The sequence below is a fragment of the Rana temporaria genome, chromosome 1, assembly GCF_905171775.1.
Source record: "Rana temporaria chromosome 1, aRanTem1.1, whole genome shotgun sequence".
Lineage (NCBI taxonomy): Eukaryota > Metazoa > Chordata > Amphibia > Anura > Ranidae > Rana > Rana temporaria.
In genome coordinates this window covers 499,306,052-499,320,502 of record NC_053489.1, presented here as the reverse complement: position 1 = coordinate 499,320,502, position 14,451 = coordinate 499,306,052, and the positions used below count along the sequence as shown (strand labels likewise).

The 14,451-nt window shown below is 45.7% G+C and overlaps 1 protein-coding gene across 2 annotated transcripts in view; it reads right to left on the bottom strand.

Annotated features, from left to right (window-relative positions):
* PLK4 (polo like kinase 4) overlaps positions 1-14,204 on the bottom strand; it is a 40,687-nt gene extending 26,483 nt beyond the window's left edge. Inside the window, exons 1-6 of one of the 2 annotated variants that reach the window (XM_040330727.1) lie at positions 13,951-14,204; positions 12,092-12,187; positions 11,659-11,754; positions 11,455-11,569; positions 9,338-10,355; positions 113-213 (exon numbers count right to left, since the gene is read on the bottom strand). In XM_040330727.1, the coding sequence (XP_040186661.1) occupies positions 113-213; positions 9,338-10,355; positions 11,455-11,569; positions 11,659-11,754; positions 12,092-12,187; positions 13,951-13,980 (1,456 nt within the window). In that variant the 5' untranslated portion in view covers positions 13,981-14,204. Of the gene's footprint in view, positions 1-112; positions 214-9,337; positions 10,356-11,454; positions 11,570-11,658; positions 11,755-12,091; positions 12,188-13,527; positions 13,753-13,950 lie in introns of those variants that run through there. The other variant, XM_040330719.1, reaches the window with a different exon arrangement.
* Positions 14,205-14,451: the final 247 nt, after the last annotated feature.

Sequence of the window (14,451 nt, the reverse complement as noted above, 5' to 3'; positions counted from 1 at the left end):
AATGTGGAGATAGAGAACAGCAGAATAGGGAAAACAAATTTCATATCATGTCATACACCATTTGCTGATAGATTTTTTTATGATGTAGGTTTAGTGACGCATTAAAACCTACCATTTAGTTGCATCGCTCCAAACCATTGCTGTACAGTTTCAGTCTGGCACCTCTCATCAGACCTTGCAGCAGTTGGCTTTGGAAGACAGAAATATTCAGATCTGGAGCCAAAACACAAAAACAATGTTATAACCTCAAGTGACAACTTGATATCAGGATGCAAAAGGTAGTCACATTTAAAGGGTAATGTAGTCTTTATTATGTCACTTTGCTTTGTTGCTATAAAAACAGAATTTTTTTGGGCCCGCCCCCCCCCCCTACAAGATTTGATTGACAGCAGCAGGAGCCAAGGGTTCCTACCGAGTCTCCTGTGAGAAGAAAGAGGGAAAAGACCTGCTGCAGCCGGGCACTTTGCTGGATTGAGATTGGGCTTAGGCAAGTATTCAAAGTGGTATTAACCACTTAAGCCCCGAACCAATATGCAGCTAAAGGCCCAGGCCAGGTTTTGCGATTCGGCACTGCGTCGCTTTAACAGACAATTGCGTGGTCATGCGACGTGGCTCCCAAACAAAATTGACGTCCTTTTTTTCCCACAAATGGAGCTTTCTTTTGGTGGTATTTGATCACCTCTGCGGTTTTTATTTTTTGCGCTATAAACAAAAATAGAGCGACAATTTTGAAAAAAAATGCAATATTTTTTACTTTTTTCTATAAATAATAAATTTCCCCCAAAAATATATAAAAAAACATTTTTTTTCCTAAGTTAAGGCCGATACGTATTCTTCTACATATTTTTGGAAAAAAATCGTAATAAGCGTTTATTGGTTGGTTTGCGCAAAATTTATAGCGTTTACAAAATAGGGGATAGTTTTATTGCATTTTTATAAAAAACATTTTTTTTTACTACTAATGGCGGCGATCAGTGATTTTTATTCGTGACTGCGACATTATGGCGGACACTTGGGACAATTTTGACACCTTTTTGGGACCATTGTCATTTTCACAGCAAAAAATGCATTTAAATTGCATTGTTTATGTGAAAATGACAGTTGCAGTTTGGGAGTTAACCACTAGGGGGCGCTGTTGGGGTTATGTGTTCCCTGAAGTGTGTTTACAACTGTAGGGGGGTGTGGCAGTAGGTCTGTCGTCATCGATTGTGTCTCCCTATAAAAGGGATGACACGATCGATGCAGCCGCCACAGTGAAGCACGGGGAAGCCGTGCTTCCCTAAATATCTTCCTTTACCTTAGTGCAGTCCTCCTTCACTTACCTCATCCTTCCATTTTGCTTTTAAATGTCCTTATTTCTTCTGAGAAATCCTCACTTCCTGTTCTTCTGTCTGTAACTCCACACAGTAATGCGACACTTTCTCCCTGGTGTGGAGTGTCATGCTCGACCCCTCCCTTGGACTACAGGAGAGTGAGGACACCGCCCACTAACACACAGCTCCTTTATCTGCAACGTAGAGAGCGTCCTGACTCTCCTGTAGTCCAAGGGAGGGGGCGAGCACGACACTCCACACCAGGGAGAAAGCCTTGCATTACTGTTTGTAGTTACAGACAGAAGAACAGGAAGTGAGGATTTCTCAGAAGAAATAAGGACATTTGAAAGCAAAATGGAAGGATGAGGTAAGTGAAGGAGGACAGCACTAAGGTAAAGGAAACTATTTAGGGAAAACATGTTTTACCTTTACAACCCCTTTAAAGCTTTGTGTTTAAAAAAAAATAACAAACATGTTATACTTACCTGCTCTGTGCAGTGGTCTTGCACTAAGCAGCTCCGATCCCATTTCGGGACCTCCACCAGCACATCTGGCCCCTCCCCCTTGAGCAATGCCCCCAGAGAAAGGGGGGGGGGGGTTTACCTGGTTTTGACAGGTACCCGCTCCCACTTCTGGCTGTGAACTGAAGCAGAAGTTAATCCCCCCCCCCTCCCCCGCAGTCTTCTGGAGAATCCATCTAAAGCAGGGGTGTCCAAACTTTTTTCAAAGAGGGCCAGATTTGATGAAGTGACCATGCGTGAGGGCCGACTATTTTGCCTGACATTCTTTGAACCATTAAAATTTGGTCTAAGTGTGTTCGTCCGAGCACCAATACACCGCCCAACAAGAATTCTCTGATCTTTGTGGCTGTGTGTGGTGAAGAGATGAGCTTGGGCGTGTTATTTGGATATACTGTATACACTTCTTTTGTGGCCCCAACGAATCCCAGAGCGCTGCTCAGGACTAAGGATGAACTTGGGCGTGTTATTTGGATATACCATTGTAACCAATGCAGCCTCACATGTGCCATAAATGCAGCCTCACATGTGCCATGAATGCAGCCTTACCATTGTCATTAGTGCAGCCTGATCGATGCCGATCTGCAGCCTCGGAGGGCAGAGGGAGGGGGCGGGACGGGTGCCGACAGATTACAAACAGGAGAATCTCTTGTTTACTCTGTGGCCTCTTTAATACAAAGTCCTGCCTCCTATGATAGGCAGAACAGTCGTCCAATGGCATCCCAGGAGACGGGACTTCCAATACCGACGTTGCTGAGTAAACAGGAGATTCTCTTAATGTAATCTGACAGCGCTTGTCCTGTCCCCTCTCTGTCCCCTCCAGGGCAGCACCAATAAATACGGTATATATCTTTTGTGGCCCTGGGGGCCACAAACAATATATATCCAAATCCCCAGGGGGGCCATATTAAATCAACAGGGGGGCCGCATTTGGCCAACGGGCCGGACTTTGGACATGCCTGATCTAAAGGCTCCATTACAGATGCTCACTGACCTGATGACAATGATCTCACCAGTCAGGAAGTGAGGGGAAAATCTCCAAACACCAAGAGAAATAACAACATTTTTTATTAGAGTAGGGAAAGGGTAGATCTCCCGTCAATTAATACTATTCGTTTTCATTAATCAGTCAGTGTCAGTTCAGTGAGGGAGTAGGACGCTTCCCGACGAGTCTGCTCTCTCCAGGGACCAGACAGATAGCCAGCTAGACAGGCAGGCAGGCTCCTACAATCTTTGCTGCATGAATCAACTTGCAGCCCATAGGACCGGCTCCTTCCTTCCCTTCGTGGGCCCCTCTCTTCAGGTAAGACCCTGTCTTTCAGGGCCATCTTTCCACCCCCAGGAATCGCTAGTGACCGTCCTTTTCAGGACAGCCACTCCAGCGATCCAAATTGCGGCTGTTTACCTTCTCTTAGAGCCGCATGCACCCCAATCAGTCACCCATAATCACCCCGGCCACCCGCCGCGCATAGAAGCGCTTTTTTCTGGCGATCTGCGGCTCTTTCCCGCATCCGCGTCAGACCAGGCCTTATTCGCGGCCGCCGCAATTAGGAAAGACCGCGGCTTCAGCCGCGTGCCGCAAAAAGGAGCACTGACAGCCTGGAAATTTTCCTGGAATTGTCAGGGATCATCCCCCTATCCCTGGAGGATCCCATCCTCCCCTGGATTAACAACCAGCTAATACCCACCAAGCCAAACAGCCCCCAAACCTGAGGCCTGTGGCCCGGTCGGCGGCCATCTTGGTACTCCTCAGCTACAGTGACACCCTTCTTCCCCCCCCCCCCATTCCAAACAGTACTTGATCCAGGGTTTCGTCCGATCGCCTTTCAGGGATCAGGAAGGAATTTTTTTTCCCTGCGGCAGCAAATTGGCTTAGCACTGCCAGGGTTTTTTTTGCCTTCCTCTGGACCAAGGCCAAGCGAGAGGATTCAGCGAATCTTCCCTCTATTGCAATCAATCCCCCCCCCCCCCCCCGGTGACTGGCAACAATGGTTAAACTGCGATACTCTGCAGAAACGATTTGGGGTCTGAGACAATTCGCAACAGTATTACCAGCCGTCACCAAAAAGGCCTTAAAAATAGACCAACTTTGGAGATTCGATCAACGATCGACCATCAAAAATTTCAACCATTTAACCCAGCTCAAGCACATATCATGTGCTTTGATCAACACAAGATCGGCAGTAAAACACCGATCAGAAATCCACGATTTCTTACTACAAAACGATCTAGACTGCCTCTTTATCACAGAAAGCTGGCTTTCAGACGACTGCAACACCATTCTTGGAGAATTGGTGCCAGAAAATTATCGAATTATAACGGAAAACAGAATAGGGCAAAGAGGAGGAGGCCTGGCGGTGATCCATAAGTTTCATATTGCAATCACTAAGCCGGTCCTTCAAAATCCCCTTCCATTCATGGAAACCCTTACTCTTCAACTTCAAACTAACCCCCAGGAGACTGTTCACATTCTCCTCTGCTATAGGCCACCTGGGCCAAAATCGCAGCTTCTACCATCATTAACGGAGTTCATATCCACTCATACCCTTAACAGCAAACATCTTTTGCTGCTTGGGGATTTCAATCTGTGGGCCAACTCCGCACAGGATCCCATTGCGGATGCCTGCATCGACCACCTGGAAGGGTTAGGACTGCAGCAACTTATATGCGGGCCAACACATGTTTCAGGTCACACACTCGACCTAATTTTCTGACAAAATCTGAAAATAAACATTTTGGGAAATGAACCTTTGCCATGGACAGACCACCATGCAATTAGTTTCATAATTTCCAAAATTCCACCAGTTATAAAAGCACCCAAACCGGTGACAATACACTGGGCTAGATCTCAGAAGAAGCTCCATTCGGAACTCTTCAAATCTACCTTGGGAAACCGAATCGAAACTATTCATCCTCAGTTAACAGCCTCAGATACACTGGATGCCATAAATGCAGCTCTGCTACAATCAGCCGACTTAGTAGCACCGAAACGCAAAGTCCGCATCCGGAAAAAAAAGTCCGGCTGGTTCAACAACCAGCTGTCGCTTCTGAAGCAAGAGCGCAGAAGGGCGGAAGCCGCCTGGAAAAGAAGCCCTCCAGAAGAGCACCTCATCATCTACAAGGCAATAACAACACAATATCATAAAGAAATCTTCAAAGCCAAGAAACATCATTTTTCTATGACGATTAACAGCGCCATGAACCGCCCCCGAGAACTCTTCAAGATGGTCACCCAGACCATGAATCCGGGATGTCTTGAAGTCCCCAATTCAGACACCCAAGAGTTCTGTAATGAACTATTGGATTTCTTCATCGACAAAATCGAAAGAATCCGGGTAAGTATTCTGCAAAATAATACCCCCCTCAGCCCCCTCTTCAATCAACTACAAAACACCAACAGAAACCTTCTACAATTAACCAAGTTCACTCTGGAACCCATCTCCATCGATGCCACCAAAAATATCATTGGTGCATTGCGGAACAGCACCCAATGACATCATTCCCACCAAGCTGCTGAAGGAATGCGCCGATATTCTGGCGCCTCCCATCACACAGCTTATAAATCAGTCATTTAAGGAAGGCATAGTGCCATCCCTGCTGAAAGAGGGCACAATCCAGCCCATCTTGAAAAAACCTAACTTGGACCCCAAGGACCCAACTCACCGCCGCCCCATAACAGGCCTAAATATTCTCTCCAAAATAATGGAGACAATAGTGGTACAACAGCTGCAACAGCATCTGGATACCCACAATCTACTCGATCCATTTCAATCAGGTTTCCGTCCCGGACACGGGACAGAAACGGCCTTACTCAAAATATGGGACGATGCCCTCGAGGCCGCAGACGAGGGAGAATCCTGTCTCCTGGTTCTGCTAGACCTAAGCGCAGCCTTTGACACAGTAGACCACAAAATGTTACTGATGCGACTGGCCGAGGTAGCCAGAATCGCAGAAGGTGATTTACCATGGTTTTCCTCCTTTCTTGAAAACCGATCACAAACAGTGAAACTGGGATCTTTCACGTCGGAAAAACGCACGGTGCCATGTGGAGTCCCCCAAGCATCCCCCGTCACCGGTACTGTTCAACATCTATCTTCGCCCTCTCTTTGATATTATCAGTAGCCAAGAACTACTTTATCACTCTTATGCAGACGATACGCAATTGTATTTTCGCATCTGCAACAAAAAGGATCATCATCTCAGTTTAGAGAAATGTCTCTCTTCGATAGAAAACTGGATGACTAAGAGTTATCTTAAACTCAACAGTTCCAAAACAGAACTTCTTATGTTTCACGCCAGCCGAAAGAGTCAACTGGCAACAACTTGGACACCGCCGCCCATTCTGGGCCAAAGCATCACCCCTAGCTCCAAAGTCAAAAGTCTAGGAGTCATTTTTGACACCTTCATGACAATGGACGCACAAATAGGGTCAGTAGTCAGCGGATCGCACCATTTGTTGCGCCTACTACGCAGACTTATTCCATTTATCCCCAAAGAAGACGTAGCAGTCGTGGTGGGAACAATCGTGAATTCCAGACTGGACTATGCAAATGCCCTTTACCTCGGGCTCCCAAAGTACCAAATCTCTCGTCTGCAAGTCGTACAGAATACGGCCGCCAGACTGGTGACTGGGAAAAGGACATGGGAATCAATCTCACCTTCGCTGAGAACCCTTCACTGGTTGCCAGTAAAAGACAGAATTGTATTTAAAGCACTCTGTCTGACGCATAAGTGCATCCATGGGAAGGCTCAGCAATATCTTTGCGACAAGATAGAACCTCACAATTCTAATCGCGTTCTGCGATCCACTGACCAAAATCTGGTCAGGGTGCCAAAAACCAAATACAAGTCCAAAGGAGAAAGAAGGTTTGCTTTTCAAGGTCCGAGACTATGGAACGCTTTACCAACCAGCATTCGGTTGGAGGAAAACCACCTGACTTTCAGAAGACAGATCAAAACTCTGCTCTTTTGATGTCATGAGACACGAAACATCAAGCGCCCAGAGGCGATTCAGTTCGCATGTGCCGCGCTATATAAGTTTTTCATTCATTCATTAAGCCCAATTTCACACCGGGAGTCGCATGTGGATTGCACCAATTCATTTTTGATGGCTAAAATCGCACATCAAAAAAAGGTGCAGGCACTTTTTTTTTTAGCCACACTGGAATTGGATTGCATGGGTTTTTATACACATGAGATCCGGTTCAGGCAAACACACTGCATTTGTGACCTGCTACTGGGATGTCGGTTTTTTTTATTTGACACACACAGCAGATTGCAGTGCGATTGCGATGCAGAAAACGCACAAGAGTCGCTGCATTTCCTGCACCGCATCAGTGTCAACCGGGGCTAAATGCATATTTCTAGATATGCTGGCATCACCTTACAATCTTTATCCAAAATACAAGTAGCTCCATACACAGTTTGTTACATTTCTACATCAATCATGCAAAACAGTGTAACATTCTACTTATCGATCACAAGACAAATTGAGATTATATATATATATATATATATATATATATATATATATATATATATATATATATAATGTGTATATATAAAAAAAATCAGTTGCCAACAGGAAAAGAACATACAAAAGCGCTTTTGTAGATATAGATATGTTAATACGTAACTTAGGCTTTTCCTACAGGAGAACTTCCTACACTTTACTACGTCCACAACCTTCAGAGTACTTGAGTTTTATTACAAAATGACCACACATTCCACTAACCTATCCAGCCATCATCCACTTAGGACAGAGGTCCTCAAACTACGGCCCTCCAGTTGTTCAGGAACTACAAATCCCATCATGCCTAGTCATGTCTGTAAATGTCAGAGTTTTACAATGCCTCATGGGACATGTAGTTCCGCAACAGCTGGAGGGCCGTAGTTTGAAGATCCCTGACTTAGGACATTTGTTTCTCCCAATGCCCATGCAATCAGATTCACCATGCATCTTACTGAATTTCCCACTTGTTGCTAAACTCGAGTATACACATTCTGCCATAAGAAAAGCCTGAACTGAAATCCAGATCCTTGGCACAGTGTCACCACTGGCAAGGGTGAATCCTACCAGTGGTACACCAGTCACACTTTGCCACCCTTTAACAATCATAAATGAACTAAACACACCAGCAGAATTGCATGTGCATTGGCCCCTAGGATTTATCCAGCTTGAGCGAATGATATTAAAAAATAAATAAATACTACAAATATTCACCTTACAATAGTATAGAACCATCTACATCGATCTTGCAAGTAGACATCAAAACTAATGGTGACTTTTGCCTATGTCCTGGATTTTATAATGACACACAATCATTATCACCTTACCCCTGGGCTTTAGCGCCATCTGTAGAGGACAGCACATTCCCCAGAGGATAATTAGCAGATAACAGAAACCAGCTCATATATAGATTTGTGCTTCAAGTATGTTACAGCTGCACAAATTAATCAACTAGTTTCAAATTTAAACTCTTAACTTTACCTAAAGTATAGCTGATACATTTTACCCCAATTAGGGTTGTCCCGATACCACTTTTTTAGGACTGAGTATCGATACTTTTTTTTTTAAGTACTTGCCGATACCGAATACAGATACTTTTTTTTTAAATGTGTCCCCAAATGCAGCCATGTCTCCCCCCACAGATGCAGCCATGTCTCCCCCCACAGATGCAGCCATGACTCCCCCCACAGATGCAGCCATGACTCCCCCCACATATGCAGACATGACTCCCCCCACATATGCAGCCATGTCTCCCCCCCCATATCCATGCAGCCATGTCCCCCCATATCCAGCCATGTCCCCCATATGCAGCCATGCCTCCCCCCATATCCAGCCATGTCCTCCATATGCAGCCATGCCTCCCCCCATATCCAGCCATTGTCTCCCCCCATATCCAGCCATTGTCTCCCCCCATATCCAGCCATTGTCTCCCCCCATATCCAGCCATTGTCTCCCCCCATATCCAGCCATTGTCTCCCCCCATATCCAGCCATTGTCTCCCCCCATATCCAGCCATTGTCTCCCCCCATATCCAGCCATTGTCTCCCCCACCTGCATCCCGCTGCCGCCGACTGGTTAATACGCGCGGGGAACATTACAGCTTTGAATAGCTGTAATGATTCGCGCCGCACTGCGTATAGACACTCCCCCTTGCTCGGGATTGGACAGTTCACCAGAGCAAGGGGGAGTGTCTATATGCGGCGCGAATCATTACAGCTATTCAAATGAAAGCTGTAATGTTCCCCGCGCGTATTAACCAGTCGACGGCAGCGGGGATGCGGCGGCGGCGGGGGGGAGTACTCTATTTCGGTATCGGGACAAATTCTCGGAATCGGTCCCGATATCGGTATCGGGACAACCCTAAACCCAATGGTATCATACAGCCCTGCTGTTCAAAAACAATGGCCATCAGGCTTAGAACAAGTACTCTTGAGCATCCAGCTACACACACCTTACACCAATAAACATTCTGTTCTAGTAATATGTATTTTACTTACGGTGTTTTCTCTTTCACTGGTGGGGAGGTGTGTCTGTCCAAGGATCCATGCTTTGCATTGTCTGGGAACATCTGAGGAATATCTCCATAGCTGTTTCCGGGAGACGAGGCAGAGGTCCTGTAACCCGTCAGCGGACCAGGTTTCCTCAGATTCTCCACAGAGTGACACCTATCGGTGAAGCTGCCTGGTTTACTATGATTCTGGCTGTGGGAGGTACCGGTTCTATCAGAGGAGTGGGCTCTGCGGAGGTAGCGAGAGCGTGGCCTATCTTCAACAGCTTTTCTACCTCTTCCCTCAGAGAGATCATATTCCTCCCTCTGGCGGCTATGGAAGCTCCCTCCATCTCCGGTCGAAGCATTACTTGGTTCCCTGTCCTTAAACTGGAAGATGTTCATTTTGTTTGGGAGTGAAGGGCCAGATAAAATCCTCTTCTCTGGTAGGCGTCCGCTAACACTTACCCCAGAGGAACCAGTAAAGCCTGTAGAAATTGTAGCATGGCCACTATCGATAGAATCTTCAACTGCTGCCATATCGGCACGTGTGGTAGAAGAATACCCTATCATAAATGGGTGGTCCAGCACAGAAGACAGACTTAGCCTATCTGCAGGATTTTTACGTAACAACTGAAAAACTAAGTCCTTTGCCTCTCTTGACATAAAACTGGGCATTTCATATTCTGCCAAAACTACTTTATTTAAAGTGTTCTTTACTGTGTCTGTGTCAAAAGGTGGTCGACCCACAAGGAAAGTGTACAACATGCAGCCCAAGGACCAGACATCAGATTCCAGGCCATGAGCACTCCTGGTAGCAATTTCCGGGGCGATGTAGTTAGGTGTGCCACACATTGTAAAGTGTTTCTCATTTGGCAACTTTAGCTGGGCAGCCAAGCCAAAGTCTGCAATCTTGATGTTCATGTCACTGGAGAGTAGAAGATTAGAAAGGGTGAGGTCGCGGTGTAGGATGCCATGGGAATGAAGGTACAGCATCCCTTTCACTATCTGCTCCATGAAATGCCGAGCTGTGAATAAAAAAATAAAAAAAGGAAGAGGATTTAAAACACCTTTGATCCAATTTATAGAGGAAATAATTCAGTAGCAAAACAACATTACTCTTACTGTAAACCAGAAATATACAACAGAAATAACATTCAAACAATTGCCCCACTCTAAACAGCCACTTTTAACAAGGACCCATCACAGCTTCAGGTATCATTATAAATGCATGTAAAAAAAAGGTAAAAGTTGACTTAAAGTGGTTGTTAAAGGGGTTGTAAAGGTACAATTTTTTTCCTAAATAGCTTCCTTTACCTTAGTGCAGTCCTCCTTCACTTACCTCATCCTTCCATTTTGCTTTTAAACGTCCTTATTTCTTCTGAGAAATCCTCACTTCCTGTTCTTCTGTCTAACGCCACACAGTAACGCAAGGCTTTCTTCCTGGTGTGGAGTGTCGTGCTCGCCCCCTCCCTTGGACTAGAGGAGAGTCAGGATGCTCTCTACATTGCAGATAAAGTAAGGAGCTGTGTGTTAGTGGGCGTCCTGACTCTCCTGTAGTCCAAGGGAGGGGGCGAGCACGACACTCCACACCAGGGAGAAATCCTTGCATTACTGTGTGGAGTTACAGACAGAAGAACAGGAAGTGAGGATTTCTCAGAAGAAATAAGGACATTTAAAAGCAAAATCGAAGGATGAGGTAAGTGAAGGAGGACTGCACTAAGGTAAAGGAAGCTATTTAGGAAAAAAATTGTACCTTTACAACCCCTTTAAGCCACTCTGACCCTTTTTATACCATTTGCTCAGTCTCCTAGAGCTGTGTGCCCATACAGAGGGGAGTGGGAGAGGACAGGGTAGGACAGAGAAGAGCAGACAGTAGAGACAGTGGATGAAGAAGGCGTGTAAACTGACCAAGGTGTCAGGGCTTAGCAGCCATGATAAAACGTGGTCCGTTTACAGAGGGGAGGGTAGAAACTGGCAGGATCAGACAGGTTTTTTAGGCGATACAGGGGACCAAATTACACAGCGCAAGCACTGCTGTATAACATGCTTTAAAGGAACAGGATCCATATTTTTTTTATTTTAGGGTAACTAAACGCATTAAGACATAAGCTGACTTTAACTCACCTTCATTTGCCGTAAAGGGTTTCTTTCGATTTTTTAAAAACCTGTTCATCTCTCCATTGTGGCACATTTCAAGTATCAGATAGACGTAGTTGCTGTCTTCAAAATAATTATAAAGCTATTGCAAAGAAAAAAAAATAATAATAACTGCGTCACACATTTTTCTCCAGCATATCACTTTAATATATTGTTTAAAATGAAACCTACCTCCAAAATAGATGGATGCTTTAGCTGGCAATGGATCTCTACCTCATTACGCACTCTTTGGACCATGCCAACCCTCTGCATGGCCTTTTTGTCAATCTACAATGATAAAAAGGAAAATAAATATTCTGGATCAGTACAAACAAAATGTTCAATATGCTAAAAACTATTAGTTAAGGGCTCATTCACACTAGCCCTGCCTAGGCAACGCAATGTCCTATTGTTGCAGTGCGCACTGACAAAAAAGTAGGACAGGTTGCACAGCGTGGTGTTCTGCTCTATACCAAGTTACAATACACATGTTATAACATTTCAATTCAGATAATAAAAAAAAAGTGCAATGTGTTGCAACATCGCAATCACAAAACCTTAAGACGTTATACGTGGCATGATGTGCACCTATCTGTGTGAACGGGACCTTTAAGGTGAGACTTACCATTTTGATAGCTACTTCGATGCCTGTATGTTTGGACTGTGCCTTGTACACACAGGCAAATGAGCCTTTTCCGAGGAGGTTGAGGACCTTGAAGTCCTGATAGGTGGGAAAAAAAAAAAAAAAAGCCGTCAACATTTCACAGATCCTGCGCATAAGTCATACATTCACCCCGACAGATCCTGCGCATAAGTCATACATACACGCCGACAGATCATGCGCATAAGTCATACATACACGCCGACAGATCCTGCGCATAAGTCATACATACACCCCCGACAGATCCTGCGCATAAGTCATACATACACCCTCCGACAGATCCTGCACATAAGTCATACATACACCCCCGACAGATCCTGCGCATAAGTCATACATACTGTACATACAAATCCTGCACAATCATAAATACACAGAGATACATGCAAGTCATACATATGCAGACAGACCCTGCACAGAAGTCATGCACAGCTTTTGAACACAGTTATACATAGAGAGATCCTGAACATAGGTCACATATATAAACACACACACAGACAGACAGATCCTGCGCATAAGTCATACACACACCGACAGATCCTGCGCATAAGTCATACATACACCCCCGACAGATCCTGCGCATAAGTCATACATACACCCCCGACAGATCCTGCGCATAAGTCATACATACACCCTCCGACAGATCCTGCGCATAAGTCATACATACACCCCCGACAGATCCTGCGCATAAGTCATACATATGCAGACAGACCCTGCACAGAAGTCATGCACAGCTTTTGAACACAGTCATACATACATACATACACAGATCCTGAACATAGGTCACATATATAAAACACACACAGATCCTGCACACAGTCAAATATAAACAAACACACAGACAGATCCTGCACACAGTCACATATAAACAAACACACAGACAGATCCTGCACACAGCCACATATAAACAAACACACAGACAGATCCTGCACACAGTCACATATAAACAAACACACAGATCCTGCACACAGTCACATATAAACAAACACACAGATCCTGCACACAGTCACATATAAACAAACACACAGATCCTGCACACAGTCACATATAAACAAACACACAGATCCTGCACACAGTCACATATAAACAAACACACAGACAGATCCTGCACACAGTCACATATAAACAAACACACAGACAGATCCTGCACACAGTCACATATAAACAAACACACAGACAGATCCTGCACACAGTCACATATAAACAAACACACAGACAGCTCCTGCACACAGTCACATATAAACAAACACACAGACAGCTCCTGCACACAGTCACATATAAACAAACACACAGACAGCTCCTGCACATACTATATACAGATGTATGGTAGATGCCGTATAGAACCCTCCCTGCACACACACACATAGTGTGCATATAGATCTGTATACACAGGGTACAGATACCTCTATGGAGTTCTCCCCCTGCAGTAGCGGTTTACAGGTGTCCCCCATCTCCTGCTCATGGCCCCCATCAGATGAGTCTTTGGGGACCAGGTTAGGGAAGAGGAAGGTGAGGACTCTCTCCAGCATGATGTTAGCAGACACAGCACACGAGCTGACAGCACACTGAGGATCCTGGCATGATGACAGCAGGTACACTCAGGTCCAGCCCGGCTCACTTCCCGCTGTCCTAACTGACAGCAACCATTCCTACATGACAACCATCCGTACATGACAACCATGCCTACATGACAACACAACATGTCAGGGGACGCTGAGGGCGGGGGTAACCATCACCCGGAGCGGGCTCCCCGGGGACAGGAGGGAATTGTCGCGCCCCCTCCCCCCTCAGAACACGAAGGGAAGGTGTGATCTCCCTCTACACACCTCGATCGTCCCCCCGATGCTGCTCGCCATGTTTCCTCTGGGCGGCCCGGCTCATCATCGCAGAAATAGACGGTGTGGGTGCTCGGAGACTCCCGAGGTAGCGGACAGGAAGGTCACTACGAGCCGGCGGTAACGGTGGATGGAGCCGCGAGAGCCCGCTTCCATTCCCGCGGGGCCGCTTGGTTGTTTTTCGAAAATTCCGCCCGTTACAGTCACGTGATCCAAGCGGCGTACGTACACAGCGTGAGGGGCGTAAGCACAAACCTCCAGAGTCCGTGTCGCCTGGTGTTTCAATAAAGCTTTGTTTGTTGTGAGTGCTTGGTTGGCAGACGTAGCGATTTGCCAGCCGTTACATGGCGGCTGAAGGATAATTGTAGAGGATAGCGGTGTTATTGGTTCAGTTATCAGACGAGGGGTCCCAGCATACTGCTACTGAGTTATACACTGATTGTATTGTCCTGAAGGAGATCTGACTGTCCATTGCTGGATTCAAGTATTCAC